Below are 26,516 nucleotides of genomic sequence, written 5' to 3'. Positions count from 1 at the left end.
TGCTTTGCTAAGGCTTATTTCTGAAGCACCCACACCCATGGAAAAAATATAGTCACCTCTGTGCTTCAAAGGCGTGTCCTGGCAGCAGGCAGCTGCTCCTTGAACTCACTGCCCCTTCTCCACTCATCCTCCCCAAACTGCATCCCACAATGTTTCCCCTCTTCTGAACCTCTCCATTGAACTGAAACCCCTGAGCTCAGAGCCTTTCTGCCCCAGGGCAAGCAGGGACCCAGCTCTGGGCTCAGGCTCCTGGCCACACCAACCCACTCAGCCAGCTGCTGCAGGTCAGCCTTCCTGCAGGATGAAAGGGCAGCCAGAAAATACCCATTAAGGTGTTCCTACAGCACCCCAGTCCTGCCACACAGCTCATTCAAGAGCTGACCTGTGTGTCCTGGCTGGTTACAGAGCAGCTGACCTGCATGACCAACTCCTCATTCATTCATCAGAAGCTATTTTTGGGGGGGCTTGTCTTTCTCCCCTGCAACAGCTGGTGCCAAAATGAGCCTGAGACATGGTATCAAAGTGACCAGCTTGCAGACAGCAAGGTGACAAACAGGTGCTTTGGCACTGATCCTGCACCCTCACTCCATGCTCCCTTCTGCCACTGGCAGCCTGAGGACTGTCTGTCTGACAGCTGCTTCCCAAAGCAAACCCTCCACAGCCACCTTTCCACAGCCCAGGGAGCTAACAACACACCAGAAGTAGCTCCAGGAGGGATCTGCGTCTCAGCATCACTGCTGGGGCCGTCTCCCAGCTCTGCAGCTCACACACCCTGTCCCAGCAGGGTTTGGGCTGCCCCTCTTTGCCTCCTTGCTTGGAAGGAGCCGGTTCTACATCTGTGGGAAAACCTCTGCCACTTCGAAAGCAGAGTGAGAGGGTGGGTGAGCCCGAGAGTCTGCAGTTCCCCAGCTCCATGGGGCCATGGAAAGCAATGCCTTAAGTTTTAGCTTTCATATTTTCCAGATTCTGCACTGCATTGGGGTGTGACTCTGAACTTCATACAAAGTGTTACAAGTTCTCCTCACAGCTCAGGCACACAAAACAATCCTTTGCCAGCCCCACAACCAAGGACACCGCTACAGCTTCAGCCCCAAAAAGTGCAAACAACAGCGAATTGAGGAGAGAATCTGGGAGGATGGGACTGCAGAACCTGGAGCTGGGATTGGACAATGAACCCCAGTATGGAAATGGACCAAAACTTATAAAAGTGTGACAACTTGGGACTCTGAGTCCATCTTGGGTGTAGCCACAGCCAGGTTCTTGTACTGCCCAAGGTGAATCCTGTGAAGGCCTTTTAATAAATCCCTACTTTATTCCTTTAACTCTGTCTAGCCTCTGTTCTAGGGAGTCTCTTTAGGCATCCAAAGGACACCCCAAAAGCTCTCAGCCCCTGAAGCAGTGGGGACCATGTGGGCACTGCACCAGTGCAGGAGATGGGGCTGTTGGTGCCCAGGGTGCACCATGGCAGCTGTGCTGCCAGCAAGCACCTCCCTCTGATCAGCAACTGGGGAGGTATTTTCATTTTAATTTCCCAGCAGGTTCTACTTTTGGAACTGCTCTGTTCACATCCCTTCTCTGATGCTTCCTCCCTTGTTCCCCTTCACACAGAGGGACAGATGGGTGCCCTACTTTCTCCCTGGGCTAGCCTTCATTTATGCAGAAGGAATAGATGCTTTTTTTAATAAGTGCTTTTGATGATTCCCAAGCCCAGGAGAGCAGGGCTGGCCTGCTCCCTGCCTCAGATAAAGGCTGGCAGGGGTGAGTTCTGTGGTGAGTTCTTCTGTGGTGAGTTCAGGACAGCACAGGGGAGAAACAAGGCTGAAGCCGGAGCTGAAGTGTGCCTGCCCCCATGCAGCGCTCTGTGATGAGCACTGTTTTGAAAGATATCTATTATCCACCTAGCTTAGCAATGGCAAATTTCTCAACTAGATCAGCAGTGCTGCATTTACTCTGGATTTTTTTAAACTTAGTTTGCAATTCTCAACATAATCTTAACGACCTAGGTTTGTGTGTGCCCTTTATTTCACCAAAACCATCTCCTTTCTTCCCCAGGAGCCCATACAAAGGCTGCCTTCATCCCTCTCTTGTCCAGTCCTCCCTTTCTGTTGTGCTTCCAAAATGCTGCATAACGCCACATCCTGGTGGCAAAACAAAAGCCATCTATTAGAAACAATGTAAGGATGAAATCTCAGTTCATTGCAGCTGTTCTTGCAGCTACTGATAGCCTGACAACTTTGGTCTGGAAATTAATTTCAGCTGGAAAATGGGAAAATTCATGAGATCTGCAAATCCTCTTCTGCAGGTAAAACACTCCAAGGCTGGAGTAAGTGACACGTAGTAAATATTCATCTGCTGGCAGCCAAAACATGCAGCTAATGTATATGTTTGGCAAGGGTGATTCCGTCGAGTGTTTTGGCAATGTACTCATGTTTACATCCCTTGCTCCTCACTTCCTCCCCTTGCAGCGTAGGCACGCTGTCAGTGGCGGGATAGAAACAAGCTCTGCCGTCACTTAGCAACCTCCCCTGGCACTGAGATGTTGACTTTTTTTCCTTCTGGCTTTCCCAGCACAGAAAAAGCCGGCTGTGTAACACATCCCATGGCTCAGGTGTGAGGCTGTACCAGCTGGAGATGCTTTGGACTCGTCCAGCCCCTTCTCAGAGCATCACATCCATGCCCTGCTGCCACTCCAGCAAATGAGACACTGGGAGTTGGTGAGTTTCCTGAGCTTGGGTGTGTTATAAATGAGAGACAAAAGTCTCGATATTCAGCAAAATTTAGATTGCTGTATTTGATATAGACAGAGCAAGCAGCGCTGGGGAACGTGAGGGGTCACCGCCCACTCCACGCTCCACCCAACCTTGGTTTGCAGCCTCTTCTTATACTGTGGGTTCTCGTTGTAATCAATATTTTTTGGTTTTTTGTTGTCATAATTTTGCCAGGTAAGCAGTGGTGGTTGAATAAACATCCTTACACAAATTCATAAACCCTCTGAGCGATAATCAGTCACAGATAGCCATTGTAGATAACCACCAGAGAAGTTCTGGGAGTCTGGTCCTTGAGATAAGCAGTATTGATCAGACAAAGGCAGGAAGGGCCATTGGGAAGTCTGATTTTGCAAGCTGGTAGCTCATACAACTTATTTGGAAAACATAACATAACATAATATACCAATACAAGGTGTTTTTAAACAGAATGATTTTATCATATAATTTCCTTTATCTAGTGTCCATGCTTCACTTCAGAGCTTAGTATTCTGGTTTATACAAACCCCAGTGCTTTTGTGATTAACACGAATCTTTTATCAATTATCACAGGTGGAAGGATGCAGAGAGGTTTTTTGCCCCAGGGTGGCTGTAAGCAGGCACTGATGGAGTGCCACATGTACACCCCATACGGTGTCACAGCCCAGGTCTCTGTTCTGGAGAAGAGAAGAATGACACTCCAGTTCCCTCTGGGGAACAGGGTGGAGGTGGGTAAGGGACATACTGTCATCAGCTCAAAGTACAGCAAGCAGCTGGGAGAGATTTTGCAGCGACAAAAGCTGCAGGGACTGAGCCCTGGGGTGATTCCCTTCATTCAGCTGGGCAGAACCTTGGCCCCACTGCCTGGGGATGCTGCATGGCATAGTCCTGCACAACAGCGGCTGCAACAGCCACTCCCAGAAGCTGGAAGCACGTGGGAAGTGTTTTGTCCATGGAATCTTCCCTTGGGGAAGCACTTGGCTTGTCAGGCTTTGTGGCCAAGGGAGCAGGCGTGCTGCCAGGCTGCAGGGAGGGAGTACAGCTCTTTCCTGGGGTGCTCAGGGCTGCAGGGAAGCATCTCTGCAGGCTGCAGTGCAGCACGGTGCCCTTTTTCTACCCTGCAACTGGATGCACCCAACTAAAGAATGCAGCTGGAGGTCACAGGGCAGGAGAGAGGAGAGATGGGACAGGGCTGTCCTGCGATCCGTGAGTCAGCAGCGCCCCGGGCTGTGGGGGGAAGGCAGAAAGCACATCCTCTTCACATGGACAAATGCTGCAGCCACTGCTCTAATCACAGCTCTGCGGCCACTCCGGGTTCCTTTCCCGGGCTTGAATCCCATCTTTTGCAGCTTCAAGGTCTGGCAGATGCACAGGCATAATGCTGACTGGCACCTTCATCGCAGAGCCAAGAACCTGGGAGCTCCCCCTTGCACGGGCTCCTTGCCCACACCTCCTCCTGCTCTGCGCCCACCCACTGCCTGGAAAGCTCTGCAAAAACTCTGCGTTTGTGTCCGAAGAGAGAGAGGGAGGTGATGAAGGTCTCTGGAGAAAAGGAACCTGCCTGTTCTCAGGGCAGAGGATGCAGCCTCTGCTGTGCTCTGCTCCCCCTGGGCAGGGCTCTTCACTGCAGGCATCTTCAAGTCTCCACTCGGCTGCTTTCTATATAGAACTCATTTCTCGTGGGGGGAATTGCACTGGTGTGTGTTTATAAAGCAGCCTGGGGACCTGGTCCAAATGTCCTCAGTTTTAGCATCATGCTGTCTGGTTAGGGAGAAGTGTCTGCGTGTGAGTTTGTGGGTTCAGCTGCACCCTGAAGCCAGGCTATTTTTGCCATCTATTTTTCTGAAAGTCATGGCAGGACAAGCTTGCTGTCTGCAGCCTTGATCAGAAAGGCACTGGGGGCTGTGCTGGTGACATGTGACATGAGGCCACGCTGTTGGAGCCAGGATGTCACCTTGGGGAGCAGGGCACCCACCCTTCCTGCCATGCCAGGAAAGGTGCTTGGCAGAGGTTTTCTCTCCTTGCTGAGCCTGGCACGCAGCAAAAGGAAATGATAAATATTGTGAGGCACAACTGAGCACAGCATGGTAAAACCAGATTGTGTTTAGCTGGTTAACCAGTGAGCAGCACAGCTCTGTGCTCCTGGGGATTGCACCCACTGGTCCCCCAGTGAACAATTTCTAGCATGGCCCCCTGGCATTGATTTGGGTCTGTATTTCAGGATTATTTGTTACAAGGAGTTTTGCAATGGTCTCTGCTAGTAGCACCCCTGTTTCCTTTGATTTAGCCACTCTGAATCTTGGCAAATTCAGAAAGCCAGGCTGGGCTCTGCATGGGGGTTTGGAACAAGCTACCCAGAGAAGCCAGTCAGGAAAAGCAGAGACCTAAAGATAGGCTCGGGTGCCTCTCCTCTGTGCTTCCCTGTGCTCTTGGAGATGTTGGGAAAATGAGGAAAACCTCTCATGATGACACAAGAATCCATAATGGAATTGTCTGTGCTTTTTCCAGAAGGTGAGGAACCCATACTTGGCTGCTTGTGGCTTTTTTTTTTGGAGGGGGGAGACTGGGTTTTTGTAAGTGACAGAGTTGCAGGGTGAATGTGGGAACTTTGTGGCTTTAACTCTGCTTCACCAGGCAAAAAAGTTTGGTTTGGAAACTTCCCAGACTTGGGGGAATAACTCAAACTTTCCCTAATCTTAGTTGTTTCACTAATTTATTTTATTTTATTCATGGGAGCAGACAAAGCTGTAATTTAAAGACCTCACAGAAAGGACAGTTACCCGGGTTATCAATTTAAGGTGTGCATGGTGCTGCTCTCCAGGCATCGTGCCTTTCTCAATCTTCATTTGTCTCCTGTGGAGATGCAATCCTATGGCCAGGCTGCTCTTCTACAAATCTTAATTATTTCATGGGGGCAGCACAAAGTGCTCTGACACTCATAAGGTTCTTCCCAACTTCCAGCCTCCGTTTAAACCCACGAACTGGAGGAAGGCCAGTGCCTCCTGGCATAGCTCGTGGGGAAAGAAATAATCATGCTGCTAATTGGCATAATTATGTCAATAACTCCCAGGCTCCCAACTAGACAGAAATGATGGCAAGGCTTTTCCCAGAGGCTGTGATCTAACTGCAGAGGCGAGGAAAAGCCGTCTCTGCCTATTGCTGATTAAAAGCTGTTACTTGTTTCCAGAGTTATGGGTCAGGCTGTTGTAATTTTTTTACACTTACTGAGACCTCTGGCCAAGAAGTTTTGATAATCCTCCAGATCGTTAGTTTCTCTCAGCCTGCGGGATGTTCACAGCTCCCTTTTGTTTTGCTTTTCACGCTGAGCCAGGCCAGTGTGTGCTGTAATAGAGAGGATAACTTTTATCACTGCATGACTCCAAAGCCTGCGTTTTGGATATTTTCATGATGTGACTGCTGCCAGTAATCACAGATAAATCTCATCTCTGTTGTGTGCCTGAGCTTTGAGCTCAGCCACAGCGTGCATTTTTAATTGAACCCGCTGCAGTGACACAGTGACAGGGCTTGGACCTTGGTGTCACTCCCCAGCCTGCTCCTGAGCCATCCACCTGCTGCCAGCCCTGCTGGATCCCACTCCTCCTCACAGTGTGCCTGACCCTGGCAGCACTCCTGAGCATAGTAGACAGGTAGAAGAATTCTAAAAGAAAGGCTTCATAAAATCAGGCCTTGCTCTGCTGGATTAATAGCTGGCTTGTCACTTCTAAGCAGTGACAAGTTCCCATGTGAAGCTGTTTTGAGAATGGGAGCTCGTTAACACAACAATCTAGGCTGGAGGACAAATGCACCTGTGTGAACAGTGGGATCTGTCCCATGAGAACCAGTATAGAAAATATGTTAACGAATTCAGAAATAGAGAGATTTGATGGACAAGTAAAATACCTTTTACTAACCAATGGAGTGATTGGTGAGCAAACTATTAACCAATTGGAGTTGCACATGGAGTCTGTGAAAACTGTATAAAATGAGTTGTGGGAATAAAGACCTGGCTTTTCCTGCATGAAGAAAATGGAGTCACAACTGAGCATTGTCACAGCCCTTCCCACCAGCAGGATGGGGTGGCCAGCTGGGCTTGGGGCTCTCAGGGGAGAGGGGCAGCATGGTGCTCCAAGTGTCCCAGCACCAAGGTGGCTTTGTCCACGGGCAGGAACAGAACCACAGAATGGGTCAGGAAGCACAGTGGGGCATCTGGTCCAATCTCCCAGCTCAAGCAGGGTCATCCCAGAGCACAGGCACAAGATTGTGTCCAGCTGGTTCTGGGATATATCCAGTGAGGGAGATTCTGGGCAATCTGTGAAAAAACAATCCCTAACAAGCAAGTTCTAAGTGATGTTCAGGTGATAGAAAGACAAATTACTTGTCGGAAGAATTGCCTTGTTAAGGTTTAGGGCCCCACATGTGTCAGTTATTTCAGACCAAGGAGGAGTTACCAAAGTGAAGAAGGGTGTACAACTCTTAGTTGACACAAAGAATGCAGAATTTAGGGGCTACAGGGGTATTTGACAGAACACCCAAGATAAGGAAGAAACTAATAAAAGCAACTGAGCAGCTGTGCTGAAATCAGCTCTGGCTGGGTAAATTGTGACCACTGACCCACAAAAACCCACTAACCCAAGAGAAAGACTGAGCATGCAGACTAATTAGCATTGGAAGCAAGTGAATCATTAACCAAGAGACGACAGAACACTAATTAATAAGCGCACTTGTAGCCAATAAACATAACCACTATGATTTGTTAAAATCCACAAAAAGGGAAAACTTTTTGACACTCGTTGTGCTGGCTTTGTGGATTTGCCACCCAGCCATCCTTCTACGCAGAACTATAAATAAATCCAGCCCCTTGACTCTGAGCGTGGACGGGCCTTTGGCACGACGAGGGGAAGAAGGGATTTGGGGACAACGGTGGGACAATCAATGGTGGGAAAATCAATGGCGGGACAACCGTGGGAGCCGCAGCGGGAGGGGGCGTGGTCTCCCGCGGAGGCCCCGCCCCCAGCCCGCGGAGGGAGGCGCGCATGCGCAGTGCGCGGCCGTTACCTGTCAGCGGCGGCGGGCGGAGGAGGAGGAGGAGGCGGCGGCGGGATGGAGGGGCTCATCCCGCTCGTTAACCGGCTGCAGGATGCCTTCGCAGCGCTGGGCCAGAACTGCCTGCTCGACCTGCCGCAGATCGCCGTGGTGGGCGGGCAGAGCGCCGGCAAGAGCTCCGTGCTGGAGAACTGCGTCTCCAGGTGAGGGGCGGCGGGCACGGCACCCCTGCGCCCCCGCGCCCCGAGCGCGCCGCTCTCAGAGCGGCGATGGGGGGGTGGGGGCAGGGATGGACGAGGAGGGTTTTTGGGGGACAGCCGGCGGCTCCGAGCCCACAGGGGTGCTCGGTCCCCACCGAGGATGCTCTCTGTCCCTCCCCCCGCGGTGCCTCGGGGGTGGCGAGGCGGGCCCCGGCCCGGCAGTGCCCGTGATGCGATGTGCGCGCTGCGGGGAAGCGGCCGCGGCTGCGGGGCGAGCGCGATCGTGTGCCCGCTTGGTGTGCGTGTGGGTGTGGGTGACCGCTGCCTGGGAAGAACGAGGTGTTTACAGCCCCAAAGCCTCGTTTCGGTGGGGTGCTGGCTCGGGGCGGCTCATTCCTCCCATCCCATCGCGCGTAAGTCCCAACGCGCCTGTGGGTATTCCAATCACGGAGTCATTAAGGTTGGAAAAGACCTCCAAGATCGTCAAGTCCAACATGCGCATCGTTTCGAGCAAATCGCTGACAGCAGAAGGGGAAGCCTGACGATCGAGGCAGTGCCTCTGGAGACGTCCCGAGGTAAACACGGGCTTCACGTGCTGTTTGATGGAGTTCCTGCTGCGTTTGCCTCAAATAGCTGCGGGCTCCCGGGGGGAGGTGGTGCTGCGGTCCTGGAACGGATTATGGGGTGGAAATACTGCGGTGTGTCGGTGACTGGGGGACTCCGATGTGCGGAGATCTTCACGAAAGGTAATATTAAATGCTGTGACACTCCACAACCTGGCCGTGTGTCAGGCTGCAATAGCTCTTGATACCCGGTGTAAAAATACTGTACAGTGGTTCTTCGTCTCTCCTTCAGAACTGACGGGGTTAAATGTCAGTTCTTCCTTTTCTTTCTCCTTGAAGACCGTAGTTAGCTACTGGTGTTGATAGTACTACCAAGTCTCTCTAGTTCGGAAAACATAAGTAAGGTACTCATGAAGCACGATTGGCCATCAAATTATTACTGTTTTCTTTAAAAGAGTCCCTAAAAAGTATTTTTGGGAACCTTTTGACGTTTTGAGCTACGTGTCCACGAAGCTGCGCAAAGCACGTGTGCTGAGGGGAAAAAGCACCTTCATATTTTGGGTATTTTGGTCCCTGGGGTCGGGGCTGAGTGAGGTGGGCTGATGTTGGTCTCTGGATCCAGCTGTGCTGATGGAAGATGGTACTGCTGCCAGATGTTTGTCGCTGCTCGGCTGCCGGAGGGATGTGCTCCGTGTGATCCGCAGGTGGAGCTGTTCTGTGGAGCCGCCTGGTGTGCCTGGCTGGAGCAGAAGGTGCAGATGAGAGGTTTGTGCTGATCCAAGGGGCTGGAGTCAGCTGCACCAGTGAGATGTGGGCGCTTCTAGGAGGAATTCTGAAGGAGAGCTAAGGGCAGTAACTTTTTTCGCTCGTGTGGTTATTCACTGTGCAGCCTGCAGATGCTTCAAGACAGTCTCTTCAGAGAAAAGATTACAGGCTACTGTGAAACACCAGAATCTCTCTGTCACATGGGATTTGGAATTTGGATTCTTTCAGAGTTTTACATCGTTGTTTTATGCAGTTACTTCTTGAGATTCAGCACGAACTGATCTGTAGTACCTCCCTACTTGCAACCTTGGAGCTAGTTGCAAAAATGACATTAAACTTCATTGTTTCAAACCTATTCCATGAGGCTTGAGCGTGGATGTTTTACTTGTGCCTTTCCTCCAGACTGAGTATATGTGGTCAGCAGATGTGCCCTTGCTAAGCTGTGAGAACTTGGTTGTGAACCCTCAGAACCAGATTAATAAATATCCATGAGCTCGGAGGAGGATTTCCCTTGTTAGATCAGCAGACAAATGGCCTGTGTCTCTTTTTAGTAAGCCATCAGATATTCCTGCGTTTATGGGATAATGCAGCTGCTCTCTGCAAGCAAGTTTGTCTTACTATGGCTTGTAGAGGTGGCAGGTTTCCCTGCAGAGCCGTGCTGGGCTCATTTCTCTTGGTTACTGGTATATTGCATGACCTGGCAACCGCAGGGCCAGCTTTAACTGCTAGTAACACGGCTTTGAAATTCACATCAAAATAAAGCAGTCCTTGTATTGCTCTCAAGTTTGAGCATTAATTCTCATGCCTTTTGTTTCGGTTTTTTTGGTTTGGGTTGTTTTGTGGTTGTGAGTTTTTTTGTTGTGTTGGTTTCGTTTTTGTTTTTTTAACCACATGAATCATTATCATTAGTAGATTTTGAGCTCCTAGCCTTCAGAGAGGCACTGATGATCTCTTTTCTTCAGGGATAGCTGTGATTGGTATGAGTAAAGCACGATATCCTCTATGTGAAAAGCAGGGTCTACAAACGTGCTGCTGGTTGTTAACCTGTATTTGTCAGTGGAGCTGTGGTGAGGTTGGTAAGGTGGTTTTTTAGCTCTGTCATCAGGTTGTTATTCCCTGCTGTCTGTAGGCACTATAGCACTGTGGGTGTTTCAGCCTTCCACAAGAATTTTGGTTGTGCAAAGATTGCTGGTTTTTTTTTGCACTTGGGCAGTAGAAACTATTTTCTGACTTGCAGGTGGTATCAAGAGTTAGAGCTTCTTCATGGGTCCTAGGAAACGTGTTGGGTTGTGCAGGGTTATCCACCATCTCGTTTATGCACTGCTATCACTTTTCAGAGGGGTTGTGAGGACTCTGGTGCTGGCACAGTTGTGTGGGCTGGCAAATCCCACAGGTCCTGCTGAATGGCACAAATCCATCCTGCCTCCAGGATGCACCGACACTGTTTAGGTGCACACAGGATCCTTAGTGCCTACCAGCAGGCAGGGGGTACGCTGGGATGTGTTTTGTATTGATGGTGGTGTTGATTGAGCAGGAATTGTGTGACACCCAGAGCTACTTGTCTCGTTGTAGGCTGGCTGTGAACTAAGCTGGAGTGGAGCAGTGTGAAATCTCCCAATGTGTGAATTGTTGCTATTTGGATTAGCAGCCCCTGAGGAATTTGGAAGGTTTCCTCTTTAGGTACTGCTCCTCTGTGTGTAAGGAAACAGTTTCTTATGGTAGTCAAGGACTGTGTGTGAAGGTTTTTCTTTCAGGATTCTGGTTACATTTAGATAGAAACAGAGATTCCAGAGAGCTCCTGAGGACAGCAGTCATTTCCATTTATGGGTTAGACCTTCATGTGTTCATAGCTGGAGCTCACGGTGTGTGTTTGAGGAAATGAAGTTGTCTGAAGAGCAAATGTTCTTCCTACCTCCTTCTGCTTCCTTTTGTAACAGGAGTAAATGTGCCCAAAATGTTGAGCCAGTGTTTGAAGCAAAGGATTTAATGCAGCCTTCTGGTAGAGGCTGGTTGGAGAGCGATTCAGAAGCACAAAGGGGAGTCAAAACAACAAATGGCAGCAGATTGCCGGTGGGAGAAGGCACTTGGCCTCTCTTATTGCTGTGCTCCTGAGCAGCTCAGGGCCACGAGCTTAGACCTTGTTGTTGCTTTTCAAACTCGCTTTTGATAATAATAGGGTTACTTAAAAGAAAACTAATGGCAGGAAGCAATCCCGGTAAACTGTATTTGGAGAGAAAGCACTTGCTATTATTTCATCTGTATCCACATGGGTTTTTCAGATAACTGAAGGCACAGACGGCAAGCTACCTTGTCAGGCCCTCCTTCTTCAGCAATCAGAACCTTGTTTTGCTCTTAAAAATAGCAAGAAATTAATAATTAGGTTTCCAACTTGGAAGCTCTTCCCTTCCTGCTTAATATAATACAAGCTGCATGTGGCCAAATAACTGTTTTATAAGAGATATGAACTCTTGATTGTAAGCCTGTCACTCATAATCAAACAGGCACTTTCATTTTAAGAGCCCGAGGTCTGATTGTGTAATTCAGCTTTGCAGCTTTTTGATCTGAGATGCTTTTGATAATCTTAGGGCCACTGCATGTAAGTAGAGCTATTTATTATGACATATGTAGTGATTATTTCTTTTTGAAATTGCTGTTCCTCGTGTGCTCAGCTCATTCTGTTCTGCTTGAGATGGCGGTTGTGAAAAGACTGCGTTGAGTCATTAGGAGAAGAGAAGGGACTTTAACCCTGGCTGCTAGAGCAGAAAATTTCTCTGAAGAATGTAGACACATATTTAGATTGATGCTTCCTGGGGGAGATGTATTAAGATTAGTGCAGGTATTTTATTCTTCGAGTTACTAGGCATTGACAGAAAAACTTTGTTACAGAAAATCTCCTCTTTTGTTTAACAGGCATGTAAAAGCTAAGCAATCAAACTGAGTACAAACTGAGATACAAATTGAGACATGGTGCTGTGTACCCTTTTTTAATCTTAAGGATCTTCTGGAAATGAGAGTCAGCCACTCCTTTTCCTGACTAATTAAGTCATAGTACAGCTTGGAGTACAGTATTGAGCATATTAGCCTGATTATCAAAGTACTCTGGTGAACAAAAGCAAGAATTCTCTGGCTGTTTCATTAATTAGAAACAGCAGCAAATGAGACAGTGGCTCATTTGGGTTTCTTCCCTGAATAAGCTTTTGCATTTATATATTGAAGGGCAAACTGGCCATTTAGATGGGATACAGGTGGCCTGGTTTTGTCCTTAAATGTAATTCCATTGTGGACTTACGTTGCTTTATTTTTTTTTCTTCAAGTCTTGAGAATTGATATGTAGAAAGGAAAGGAAATGTGTATTAAAAAACAGACATGCAAACAAATAAGCTGTATTTTCACCACCACCCCACATGTAAAGTAATTTCTTTCCTCTAAAACTGCTTTGAGGATTTGTCTCCTTTATTTTTGCATTTAAATTTTGCCTTAGTAAAGCTAAGCTGTAGTCTGCCATGAGGCAGGCACAGTGTAGGGAGCTCTGACCTTTATTCTGGCATTTAAGTTTAGCGTGTTCAGGCAGTGTAGAGATGTTAAATCAATAAGTAACTCTTCACTTTTGTTCAGTGTACCTGTGAGAATACACAGTCTTACTAGAACTTCAGCATGCTGTGTATGATCAGGGTATTGTAGCATTTAGTGAACACAAGTGTAGTATTTGAAGTCTGTGCTCTAGACGTCAGAAAAACTTCAAAATCTTGCAAAAAGCAATGTTCAAAAAAAACCAAAAAACCCCAGTCTGGTCTCGAGTGCCTTGTGAGAAATCAGTGCTACAGATTCAGTGGGAGTTCAATCCATCAAGGTACTGCAGGTGGCTGCACTCCTCTGATCATTTTTAAAGGGGAGCAGTCATCTCAGGAGAGGTTTATGGGTTGGTTTTTTTCTTTTCTTTTTTTTTTTTTTTCAGACCATAGGAATCAACTTTATCCAGACTTTCCTGGTTTTTAATACAGAGGCACTTCTGAAAGTTTGATAGATTGTCTGACTCTCTAGACTCTTGTATATTATAAATCCTGTTACTGCCTTCAGGAAGGAGCCCACACTTGGGATTTTGTAGTATTGAAATCAACAGATAACCAACACCTTTGATGCCTTGCTATTTCTTGATGGGCATTGCTGCTGATGTTTCAAGCTTATGTCACTTTCCTGTATAGATGAAATAGCAAACAAGGATTTCCAGTTTAGATAAATGGGTGTTAGCAATGGGATTGTTTGGACAGTCACCAGTAAACATCAGGAGTGATGCTGCCATGGATTGCAGCAGAGGCTGGAAGTGTGAGCACTGCTCTCTGCCACTCTTTACTGTGTGACCTCAAACTGCTTTTGAAATATTACCTGCATGTATATCCACACATGCCTTAACTGTATACAGAATATAGATTTTTATTCCTTTATTTTTAACTGTGTGGAAGGAAGATGGTGCCATATAATCTTAACATCGGTGTGGGATAACAGTGATTGTTGTCTAAAACTTGCTGTTATGCATTTCTCTTGTTTGATTGATGGCTGATTTAGATTTCTGTGTGGAACCAAAACTGAGCCTTGGATTCTGCTTTGAACAGCTGAGATGTAACAGTGTTTCCTCATCCCAGAAAGGCACCAGCAATAGCTTAGTCACTGTGAGAGAGATCATGTTTGTGGTTTGCCTTCCTCAGCTGATCACTGAGCAAGTTGATGATGCTCCTCCAAGTATTTATGGGTTTCTCAAACAGTGCCTAGATCGCAGGCATGAGAGGGAGAGACTTTTTTACTTTTTCTGGTTTGGTTTTCTTACCGTTTTGGGGGTGTTTTAAACTTAATAAGGCCTTGCAGTAAATAGAGGTCTGTGAATTCCCCATGTTTGCTGTGCTCACGTGTAATGGGCTACTGGGAATCCCTTTACTGCTGTGTGTGCACACTGTCAAACCTGTAGTGTAAATATGCTGAGAACAGGGAATGAGCATTTTTTATCTGTGACCTTGCATCCTTTTCTTCAGCAAGTTGCATCGAGATGAACAAGGCAGCATTATTGAACTAGAGAGGAGCAGAATCCCACTTAACTGGGTGCTGGGCTTTGATGTACTGCCAAGCACTGTTGTCTGTGATAGCCTCTGGGATGTAAAGGAGACTGTAGCTGCAGATAAGAGAGGTTTTCAACCCAAGTGTCTGCTGATAATGTCAGCTTTTACAATTTGTGTGTGGAAGCCACGCTTTTAATTCAGTACCTGGCATGGTATCTCTGCAGCCTAGCTCCTGTGCAAAATCACACACACACAAAAAAGATTTTATTGTTCAGGTATGCAGGAGATTCTCTCTGTGCTGTAAGAGCGATTTCAGCCCTCATAGATGAGATCATCAGAGCCTGAGTAACGTCAGGCACTCGGTCCCTTGTTCACTCTGTGCACTGCAGGTGCCTAAAGCCGTGCACAGCCATTCAGGGGAGCTCGGCTCTGGAGGATGCTCTGAGGCTGTCTGTGTGTAAGTCACCTGCAGAGAGCACAGGGCTCTGCATGGCAAGCATGGGAAGCACTGGGAGACAGCTCTGCTGCATGTCAGGGGGAAATGGGCTCTCTTCCAGCCCTGCTCAGCAGCCAGGCTGAAGCTGCTGAAGAAATTTTGGCATAATCCATCAGAGGCAGTGTTGTGCCCTCGAGTGCTCACCTGTTTATTTGTTCAGGTGCTAAACAAACGTTGACAGAAGATCCTCAATGTCTGCCAGATCCGGGAAAGGAGCTGAGAGGCTCAGGAGTCTGGACTGAGACCTGCAGCCTAATGACTTTGAGAAGTAGCAGCACAAAACACTCTAAACTTCTAAAATAAATTTTTCTTGTGGTAATAATTCAGTTTCTGGTGAGCAGAAAGATGAGAGATCATGGCTGATACTAAATTTCACTATTGAGCTAAACAGACTTCATGTTGTCCTGCACAATATATTAATTTGCACATACCATGAGCTCAGAGAAGGAAAAATGGGCAGGTAGAAAAGGATAAAAGGTCTAGAGAAGAGAAGCTGTTTGAGAAACTTGGAATTCCAACTTGTTTTGGAAACAATCTCCTTTCCCCCTTCCTTCTGTAGCTGTCTTCCTGTGGATAAATTCATGCTCTTTATACTGCAGTTCCCACTGTGTATATATTCCAGAGGGAGTACAGGAGCTGAATCCAGTTACATTCCAGCTCTGCAAAATGATCTGAAATGGCTTGTATTGTACCAAAAAGGGGCAATTGTACAATTTGACACCTTGTCTACTACAAAAGAAAAATGCATTTTCACGATGCTTCTGAAAAGTTCTTGGATTTTGCTAGGATGTGTCACAGCTGATTGTATACTGTGCTACTGTTTAAAAAGTCTGTATGGATGGATCCCAGTTCAGGACAGTGGGATTTGGGAGGAAGAAAGAGCAGCAGATCGTTTTTTCTGGGTTTTTGGTAACAGCATTGGAATTCACAATATCTAAAAGGTTTGTCCTGACAGAGCATCAAGAGGTGAATTATTTGCTAAATGCAAGTATTTCTGTAGTAGTTAGCTTCATGTAGCTGATATGCCTGGCTTGTTGGGACATGTTGTTTCCTTTCTGATCTTGCAGGCAGATTTTTCTCTCTGATTATATTATGGAGGAAAACTTCTTTCTCTGATCTTTCTAAAGAAACATTCTTAATTGCATTTGGCAGCTGGAAGTGATTGGAAAAAAACCCAAACAGCCAAGGTCTATTTAGAGCACTGACAACAATTTAAAGTGAGTCAAGAATTTTTGTTGTTTGTTTCTTGTGTTGAGATACAGAATCTTGCTGCATTAGTATTCATCCTGAGAATGGATGGGCTTTTATGCACCAACATCCTATGCAAATGAGTCCTCTCCTGAAAGCAAACATATCTGATTAGGGAGAATGAGTTGTCCTGCAAAGTCCCCTTTTATTCTTTTAGACACTAAAATTCTGAGAATTGTTGGGCTTGCTTTGTGTTTTGTGCTTCCTTTCTCCCCCTCCCACCAGCGCTCGGAATTGACGGAGAGAGCACCGTTGGGCAGGAAATAGCAGAAGCTTTTGTAAAATCTTCAAAGGGCAAGAGGAAAAAGGGCATTTTCAGCAGTGGGACGAGGATGATGCAGCAGAGTGCTGGCTGGCTGCCAGGGAGGACAGATGCACCGTGCATACCGTGCCTTGCCCACGAGCCTGCACATTGGCAGCTTCCCTCTCTGTTCATCCAGGCAGCCCAGGCTCTGCAAACAGAGCACTCTTCATCTCACTCTCCTGGCCTTTTGCCTGGCAGGTTTTCATGCCCGTGTACAGCAGGTTTGCAGTCCTGTAAGCATTACTGAGATTTTCAAACTTTCTGTCGTGTAAAAGATATTTAATTGAATTCCTAGGAAGAGCATTTTCTTTCCTCGAGTCAGTGAACAGTCTCACCGTTTTCCTGTGTGGAAATGTCATGTGGGGTGCTGTCACTGCTGTCAAAATACAAATTAGATGGGTCTGAGAAGGTCTGTGCCTTCCTGGACTTGAGTTCAAGTGGCCCCTACTTTGGAGAACCTGTTGATTCCACTTTTGTTTAATGGAAGACTTTACCATTGGCAGGGTAATTTTTGGCACTAATTTTCTTGTAGCCCTATGATGTCTAATGGGGGAGATGTAATAACTTCTGGCAGCTTGTTGGGCAAAAATGTTGCTGCTACTTACAGAAAGAATCTTCCAGATCAAGAGAAGTGTAATGACAGGGATTTCTGAGCCTGCTCTCTCTCTCTCTCTCTCTCCAGTCTTCTGCATTAAGAGGAAATCCCAAGCTTTGCTTTTCTTTCTCACCTAAGCACTGCCATTGAGCATCCTTGTTATGGAGGTACCCAGTTAGTGGACAGGAATCCCTTGCCAGCTTATTTGAAGTTTTCAAGGGCATTTCCAAAATACATTTTTTGTCACATTTAGAATCAACACTCTCATATTCCCACAGCTGGGTCTTTTGGGTTGACTTTTTTTTTTAACCTTGCCCTCTGGGATTTTTTTATAGTTGGTCTCAATTCCATAAAGGAGTGGAGGGGAAAAGGGACCCAAAGAGACATTTTAGGCTTTTAGCTGTAGTGCTGTGTAAGATTTTCAACACTTTACTTTTTGTTTTTCTTAATTCAACCTGTATTCTTACTTGAAAGTGATGGATAGGATAATTGGGGTGTCCCTGCTTTGCTGTCAAGGTCCAGTAGTTCTGCACTGGTGGTGAAGGACATTGATGAGTTGGAAAATGGCTTCTCAAAAACACCAAGTTTATATGCCTGAGAGGAAGAGGAGTAGACAGCCCTAAAATGTCTGGATATTCTGATTTTTGCCCCTAAAGCCCTGCACACACTGCATGGGCTGAATGTGTAGTTACTGTGTTTGATTGAGCAGGTTAATTAAAATGATTCATCAGTAGAATGAATATTTACCTTGAAAGAATGGTTGCTACAAACTGAGACCAAACATGAACTAAGCACCAGCCATCTATGCTGTATGGTTTAAAAAATAAAAACATTGGAAAAATCAGTACAGAGCTTCAGGAGCTGATGCATCTGAGATTACTGAAAATCCACAGCCTCTAAAATGCATTTAGCATGCCTGGTAGGCTTAATTAAGGTAGGTATCATTGGTCTTCAATAAAGCAGATTAATTGTCTTGTACATCTTCCTGTAAGGCCCATTATTGAACAAAGCTGTGGGAGACCCTTGAGTGACAGACATTGTCCTGAACAAAAAACCATTTACTCTTCTGTAACTAATGAAAGGAGGTGAGGGATCAAGTGGTGACTGAAAGTAAGAACTGGTCTCTGTACTTGGGGCTGATATATGGCCAAATATCAGTGTCATGTAGGAACACTAGTGTGTTACTGAATTAAAAAAGGCTCGTGGTTGAGAGCATCAAAACACAACTGAGGCAGTGCCTTAAGGCTTTTGAGACTTCTTGAAAATGTGTCCTAGGGTTATCTTTGTACTGTCACTTGAAGGGTAGAGAATATTGTGCTTCCAAAGCCACCAAGAATAAATACAGTGGTGTCTCGTGTCAGTGATGACAAATCTCATGGACTTAATTCCTAATGCAAAGTACATTTCCCATTCCTTGCTTTGTAGTGAGTTAAAAGTGAGTGAAGGATCTGCTGCTGGATCCTCTCTAGGGTTGGTGAGCCCAGGAGCAGGTGAGATAGAATGAGCACATCTGCAGATGTATGTTTATAGCATTGAGAGTTCTCCAGTTACAAATTAACTGGGTGTGGTTTATGGCTTTTTAAAACCTGATGGAAGAAGTTAGAAATGTTTCATGCCTCCCATCCTCAGGCTTACACTGGACCATACTCCTGTTTCTGGAGTTTTTTGGCACTTTGCTCTGGGGCTAACTATGAGAAATGGAAGAACAATGAAAGCTGTTTGAGTACTTCTGTGTGTTTTGCACAGAAGTTGGAGATGCTGTATGGACATGTGTCAGTGCTCTGGGAAACTCTGTGGTCTTTTGCACCAGGCATGGTCATTCAGCTGCTAATATGGGCCACAAGTGCTCCTGCTGTGCCAGGCTGGGGTTGTATAAAACAATAAACACTGCTGGAAAAAGGCCCAGGAAAACTTTGACTTTGGGCACAATTGCTTCCTGTTGCAATTAAAGCTGTGTTGCATTCCTTGGCAAAACTTGAGGGATAAAAGCCTGTGGGGAGTGCTACCAATGCTCTGCTGATGGATCATGAATTTCTGCATTGGAGTGTGGTTTGGGGTCTTGGGATGGACTTTGTGTTAGAGGGAGAACTTTTGTGACATTGCTGATGTTGTCTGGCACAAAAAAAAAATGAAATCATTTCTCTGTAAGAGAGCTCTCTGGCTCTTGTCCTGAGCCTGGCATGTTTCTACCCTTTGTGAAAAATGTGGAGGCTTTTTTCTCTGGAGGTAATTCTGATTTTTTTAAACAATTCATCACTATCAATTTGAGTTGTTCGTAGCTCTTTAATTACGGCAGTTACTGTGTAATTGTTGACATTTGTCTCGGTTATTTGATTTTCTGCATTCCTCCTATGTTTTGTATGAATTAATTATATTGGATTAATGTAAATTAGTTACCATTTATCCTGTGTGATACTGACCATGTAACTGATCAGAGCACAGGACGTTTTTCAGCCCTGTACTGGCAAAGAAAATCAAATATAAGTTACTCTCCTGAAACAACAAATAAGTTTAAAATGATGATGCATCATCTCTTTTCACACAAACTGGGGATCCTTTTGGTTTGGTTTTTTTTGTTGTTGTTGTTCTTTTTTTTTTTTAATATAATAAATACTACTAGTGTGCTAGAGATCTCCTAAATGGAAACTCTCCCTGGAAATCCCCCTGAAACACTTTATGTTTTATTGGTTTAATGTGTGTTTCTTTGTAAGCTGCAGTCCTGCATTATAATGAGACCTCAATGACGAGCCCCTGTCTAGTTTGCATTTCCCTACAGTTTCTGCCCTTGCTGAAATTTCCATCCCTTCCATGACACTCTTCAATTAATGACTTGTCTAATTACTTTCTCACCTTAAAACCTGAACTGGCTCCTTATAATAAACTACTGAAGTGTTGGTATGTCCATTGATAACTTGCTAAAAGCCACTTCTCAAGCTTATGCTTAGGATGGTGAAACAAGTCAAATTCAAGTTATTGTCTGTTCCTTTATGCATTAAACAAACAGCAGACACCAAACTTAGTAGATACACTTGTCCAGATGATGCTGATGATGTCTGATACTGGAAATGAGCAATAGTAGAGAACACAGCACAGCTTGTGTTATGAAGTAAGACTTGAGTAATTTTTAGGGTAAAAATTCTGTAGCCTTGAGAATATTTTGCTCTTGAAGGTATTTAATGATATTCTAATGGCTGAGTGCATTCTAAGATTGACAAGTTGCTGAAGGGATGTCCTGGCAGACCTGGCTGTTTGCCTCTTATTTGCATTTGATGAATTCAGCACTGGCCAGGCCTTGCTGCTGTCGTGTCCTGTCTCTGCAGCGCTGCTGCTGAGCTGGTGCAGCTGCTGTCAGCACAGTGCTTTGTGCTGAAAACGCTCTGAGAGTCAAGATGCAAAACTAGTTGGAATCTTAATGCAGGATGAATGTCTCTTAAAGCAGCAGGGCTTTCATTCCCAGCTTCATTTTTGCACAATGTGTTTCTTCTTTCCTGCACCTCCTCATTGTTACATGGCCCTGCAGTTGTGCACACAGGTGCTCCCAGGCTCTGTCCCCACCACAGAAAACAGCATTTTCTCCCCATTGCTGGTGCCTTTGAGCACAAATTCTCAGGCATTGATGCTTTCCTAGATGGATTTCTTTGCAGCTGCTTCAACTCTGATGTGCATTTTTTTTCCCAGCTCTCACTAAACAAATGTGTACGTGGTAACCAAAAGGTGTGGGCAGGTCTGTCCTTAGGAGGATGTTAGGGTGTGCCATAAGGACATGGAGTGACATTGTCCTTTTGGTCAGAAGGAACCTTTAAGGCTTGGCTCTGTTCATTCCTGTTTCATTTTCCATTTCTTGCTGCAGTTACTTGTATAAGTTGTGGGACCATTGCTAATACAGAGCTGTTTTATTCAGCACCACTAACAAACCCTTTAGCAAATGCTTTCTGTTCCAAGGCGAGAGGAAGAGGAGCTGCATCCTGTCCTGGGGATGTCAGAGTAGGCATTTCTGCAGAAGCAGCTGTACATTTAATTTGATTTTCCTAAAGATGTGCAAGCTGTGTTTCAAATTTGACTTAGATTTCTATGTGTGTGTTAAAAAAAGAGCTTTTTTTCCCTGTAAGTAGAGTTTGTATTTATTTGAAACATCTGATTTGAGCCGTACAGAGAATGCACACAGGTGCCATTGCCTTGTGTTGAAGCTGAAATTTCAAATGTTGGGAAAAAAAAAATCCCTGGGGAAAGATTGTCTCTTGCATAGAGGTAAAGCACCCATTCAGTGGTTAAATGGTTGGGAGGAATTTCCTCTTGAACTCTCCCTGTGAGCCCCATTACCCTCATTCTTTGACTTTTTCCCTCTTCAAACTGTGCATTTGTAGCAGTTTTATGTCGTGCTGCTGCACTGTTTATTTGGTTGTGCGATAACACAGCTCTCCCTCTCACCAGGCAGGAACCTCTCTCTGCTGATTTTTGCTTGAGCAGAAAACAGTTCAGCCCATTAGACAGGGGTAAAAAATGCCATCACTTTTGGACATATTAAGAGGATGTTCTGAAGGAAGATTGTCATCTTACCTTTCTTTGTAATTTTGCTGTTGAGGAAAGGTCAGCACTGTGTACACTGCATTAATGCAGTGTTCTTTATCGCTGAATGTGCTTACTCTGAAGCAGAAAATCAATAAATCTTTTCAACCTTTGGCTCCCCAAAGGATTTTCTTGTCTCCTGTGGTGCTGTAGAGGACACTGGTTTGGGTGACCACTTTGTCCTGAGAGGCAATTCATTTCAGCTTCTTGATGGGGGGAAAAAAAAATTAAAAACAGATATTAAGTGCTTGAAAACCAATGTATGAAATCTTAATAGGCATTTGCTACCTCCTGGGCTGCTGTCATTTCAGTGCATACAGAAGTATGACCATGTTCCCATTACTATTTTCTGTTTCCCCATGAGAAAATATCAGTAGATGTTCATTGAGGGGCAGCTTTCTCTCCATTAGTAGACACTGAAATTATGATAGAGACCTATCTGAAGGCCCTTGGCATCTCTTTAAGCTAATTCCTATATCCTGTTGCTGTCTCAAGTGTTATAAAGCATCACAGCAGATTTAAATCAGTACACCTGATGTTTTTGCAGTACCTTTGCTTTAGGGATTACTAGAATTCCTAATTAATTGTACTTCTGCCTGCAGGTCTGTGTTTGAGTAGGGAAGTGAATGAGAGAGCTTGTGTTTGAACAGCCTCCCCTTTCATGGGGGCTTTGGTTTGCAGAGTAATCATGCTGCAAGCAAACATTAACAGGTGCTGAGAAAGGGAAACACAGTTTGGCTAGAAATTAACAGTTTCATTCAAAATGCTGGGGTCTTCTAAAGTGGTGTGGGGCACAGCTGACACAGAGCCTTAGAACTGCTTATATATGTTTGTTTTTTATGCCTAGGTGTTAGGTCGGGATAGAAACCTTCAGGACTCATATCACAGATAGAGTTGCTGTGTTTCTTTTTTGCCAAAGCTTTGCCACCTTGTTGGTGCTTGTGGAAAGAGGTTCACCATTGCACTCCTGGCACTGCTCAGACCTAACTAATATCCTCTGATTTGCACAAATAATATCCTGGATATTTGTCTGGTTTATTTTTCATTTCCTCAAGGCCTGTTTTAACCCGTGCAGGTTTGTGTGCAGCCTTTAAAGGAGCTGCAGAAGTCAGGCTTCCATTGAGTAGTGCAAGGTCAGTATGAAGGTCCTCAGTGGTTATAGGCAAGAGGTGATTTCCCAAGTGGCTTGAGCAGACCTAGCTTAGCAATTCTGTCTAAAGGGCCAGCAGGGCTGTGCTTTGTTCCTTTGGCTCTTGTCCTTCTCCCCATCCCTGCCTCACCTTTGTGCAGGCACTTAGGTGTGCAACAACAGGCACCCGGGTCAGCTGTGCCCATGGATGGAAAATTCCTGCCCTAATCCTTTGCTGCATTGCTTTTCACCTGAGCCACAGAGGTGAGTTAGCAGTGCTGCTCAGGCAGGCAGGAAAGTGATTCAGCATCCCTTGTAAGGCAGCAAAAACGAGGGTCTTACACTGATGGTGCAACTCTGTTTACTCCCTGAATTTTATTCCTCTGAACATTCTACAAAGCCTCTCGCTGAACCTCATCTCATAGTTTTTAAACATTTAATAGGTCTGGCAACTGGGGAAGACCCTGAGAAAAATGTGTTATTTTGCTTTGGGTTTCTTTCTTTTCAGTCGTCTAGGGAGTCTCCCTGTCTCTAGGGACATGGAAAGGATCATGAGGATGCATAATGATATGGTAGAACTGGTGTCTTTGTTTCCTTGCTTTCTGGTTCAAGGACACTCTTCCCTGTGTCCCACAGGACTTCTAGTGTTCTGCTTTCACTCAAAACCTTCTGGGCAGATGTGTTGGGGGAGAAGTTATTTGGGGGTTTGAACTGGCAGAAGTTAAGAATGTGAATGAGTAGTGCAGAGTGCTGCCAGCTGGGTTTATCCAGAGCTTTGGTGTGCTGTGTGTGTGAATTCCTGTGCCCAGATCCTCTTCAGATTCAGTGTGCAGTGAGGACACAATCATTTGGGGAATCTGGGCAAGGTGAGATGTTATTTGTGATGGTCTTGAACAGGCTTGGTGATGCCCTGAGACAGTAATTTAGTTTTAATACACATTTATCTAGTATGTAATGACCTACTACTATCTTGAACCAAAATTAACAGCCCTACTTTATAGGAGTATTTGATATAAATCTATCCACACCAACTTTCCATTTTCCTACAGAGAAGGTTCCAAATTAGTCCAATATCTTATGTAATTGCACATTACTCCTGGCTGGTAACTATTTTTTTTTTAATGTTTCTAGGGATTTTCTTCCACGAGGTTCTGGAATTGTGACAAGACGACCATTGGTCCTGCAACTCATCACTGCCAAAACAGGTAATCTCTCCCTCTTTTTGGGTCAGTGCCTGGACAAAGTGCTGATGTACTTCAGCAGGAGAAAAATCTTCTCTAAGAAGACATGAGCAGTGTGAAGAAAGATGCCACCAGACTGTCTGCAACAAAGGGCTGCTGCTTCAGAAATGTATGCTCAGGGTCAACTCATCACATTTCCCATTTGGGGAAAATGGCAACATCTAAATCCTAGAGCACATGGTGGATTGAATCCACATCATTACATGCAATATGCTGTGGAATTCAGCTTGGATTTATTCATTTCTTGATGAGCTTTGCAGTTGTATTAGTTAACACTCCAAAATTGCTGCACTTCTACCTTTAGCTCTTGCTTCAGTGCACACAGCTTTGATTCCACACAGGCTGTTTTCAGAACTTGTCTTTTTTGGTTGGGCTCACTGCACTAAGTAGAGCAGAAGGTGGATTGGGGGAAAACAAGGTTTCTGTGTATTTCTCTGGTCAAAAATTGAAATATTTTTGGGTGTACCACTAAGCTATGGAACATATTGAGATCTTTGAGAATTCACCACTCTGTACTCGTCCATGGGGCACTTGATCTGCTGTGGTGTAGCTCGGTTCCCTGGCATATCTAAAAGCAGCTATGGTTCACCATCATTCCAGTTTTTGGTGGTGTTATTTCTAAACCAATGTAAGCAATGAAAACCACTGGTTTGCTATTTACTTCTGTTCAAAAGAGTAAAAAAAGAAACTAAATAACATCCAAACCAGCGCTGAAAACCAAAAAGTGGTCTTTGAATTATGGACCGTGATGAAACTTGGGGAAAAAACAAAATTATAGCTGCCTGTGAAACTTTAGTCTGTCCCTGTGTGTGAGGTGTAATTAAGTTTCTGTGTGTATTTCTTTCCTGAAGGTCTTTGCATTGTTCAGCAGGAAGGTAGTCTGCAGTCTGCCTGGGCTTCAGAGTTTTTTCTGAATTACTGCTCTTAAAATGAGTCATATTTTCAATGCCTCTGTGAAATTTTCCATGGTGTTTACACTGTGGAATTTGGTATTTCTGCATGCTCAGCTTAGATACTTTAGGATTGTCCAGTGTGTTATACACTTACAGTGCTTTATATAACATATAAACATAAATATTAACATTTGTTTTAGTTAGAGAAATGAACAATTGCTATTTCTGCAGATCTGGCTTTTGGCCTCTGACAGATGATGCAGAAATGCATGAATAAGGCTTAGCTGGGGAGAGTCTTCATCTGACTTTTCCAGCACCATGCAAGAGCAGAAGCAAGAAAAGCTTAAGAGTTTTGTGCTGGCAATCCTTTCAAAAAGACTCAACTGAGGGCACCTGTCAGTAAGTGAGCATTTACACTCTGACCTCAGGTGCTTCAATTCTTATTCATTGACACCCATCCTAAACTTCCCCTGACTGCTCTGTGTTGACCTCTTTTGTAAAATCATCCTTGTCCCTTGGTGTAGGGTTTTTTTCTCTGTTTTTTCTCATTTCTGTGTTCCCAAAGTGTTAGTGTCTTTAGGTAGGTCTCTAGGAGGTACCTTCTCTGCTGAAAATTAGTTCTTCATTATAGCTTAAATAACACAACAAAAACCTTGAAAAGTTCAGGAGAACTGAATTTCAACCTAATTTTGTGTTTCCTGTATGTCAAGGTGTATTTCTCCCTTTGGAAAGTGCTGTGTAGTTTTTGTTTGGGATTAAATGCCAAGACCTTTAAAATGCAAGCTTTAATTATTTTGTTACTTTCTTTAAACTCTGTTCCACTGTGGTTGTTTTTGATGGTGAAATTCCAAGTAACTTTATCTTTAAAGTCACTTTTATCTTTGTGAACTAATTTTAAGAAAAGAAAATAAAGAAAACTGCTTAGAGAAGCACAGTGTTCTCTTACAGGAAGCAGATGCTGGGCTGATTTCTGTGAAGCCCATAATTATCTAAAATGTTATAGAATAATTAGAGGGCTGTATCAGCTTCTTGTTGTAGTAAACAAAACTAATTTTTAATCCTAGGATTTTTCTTGACTCTTAAAAGTAACTGTTCCTAATCTTGGAGTATTCCAAGGAGAGAAGGGGGTACTTTCTGTACAGGCAGGCACAGATGACTACAAGGTACTTCAGCAACATTTTAGAAGTGGCTGAGAACAGTTTTGGAATGTGAATTTGATTGGCAGGGAGGGTTAAAGCTTCATTAGAGTTGCTGCATTAAGAGATGAAAATGAGCAGAAAAGGCATTTGAGCCCATCCATTCCTGGGGTCAGACATGGCATGGAGAGGTGCAGCAGGAATCTGAGAGATGTGACACATCTGGGTAAAGAGCTCTTAGCCCCAAACAACTCCACAGTCAGAAATGCATCTCATGAGACATGTGGAGTATATAGATTTTTTTTTTCTTTTTAGAATTTTGTTTACCTGTTTTAAAAGCTCTATGCAGTTTGTACAAAGCTATTTTGGCCTCCTTTAGTCACTGCCACATTTTAGTGGTACCAGTGTAATTCCTAAATGGCTTGATGACATTTGCACTCTGCATTCATGCAAATATGTAGTCTGCTGAAATATTGAAGACAAATACTAAGTTTTAAATTAAATCTTGCAAGTAACAAGTCAGTCTTTAATAGTCTTGAGTGTTT

The 26,516-nt window shown here is 44.9% G+C and overlaps 1 protein-coding gene across 8 annotated transcripts in view; it reads left to right on the top strand.

Annotated features, from left to right (window-relative positions):
* The first annotated feature begins 2,562 nt into the window (after positions 1-2,562).
* Positions 2,563-26,516, top strand: part of DNM3 (dynamin 3) — a 185,805-nt gene continuing 161,851 nt past the window's right edge. For 7 of the 8 annotated variants that reach the window (XM_088170263.1, XM_088170262.1, XM_088170261.1 and 4 more), the window contains exons 1-2: positions 7,790-7,990; positions 23,833-23,906. In XM_088170263.1, coding sequence (XP_088026389.1) covers positions 7,845-7,990; positions 23,833-23,906 — 220 coding nt within the window. In that variant the 5' untranslated portion in view covers positions 7,790-7,844. Of the gene's footprint in view, positions 2,715-7,789; positions 7,991-23,832; positions 23,907-26,516 lie in introns of those variants that run through there. The other variant, XM_088170265.1, reaches the window with a different exon arrangement.

Source organism: Sturnus vulgaris, chromosome 9 (assembly GCF_052056855.1).
Source record: "Sturnus vulgaris isolate bStuVul1 chromosome 9, bStuVul1.hap1, whole genome shotgun sequence".
In the NCBI taxonomy this organism is placed as follows: domain Eukaryota; kingdom Metazoa; phylum Chordata; class Aves; order Passeriformes; family Sturnidae; genus Sturnus; species Sturnus vulgaris.
Note: the sequence above shows the minus strand (reverse complement) of the source record. Positions and strands in the feature narration are given on the sequence as shown.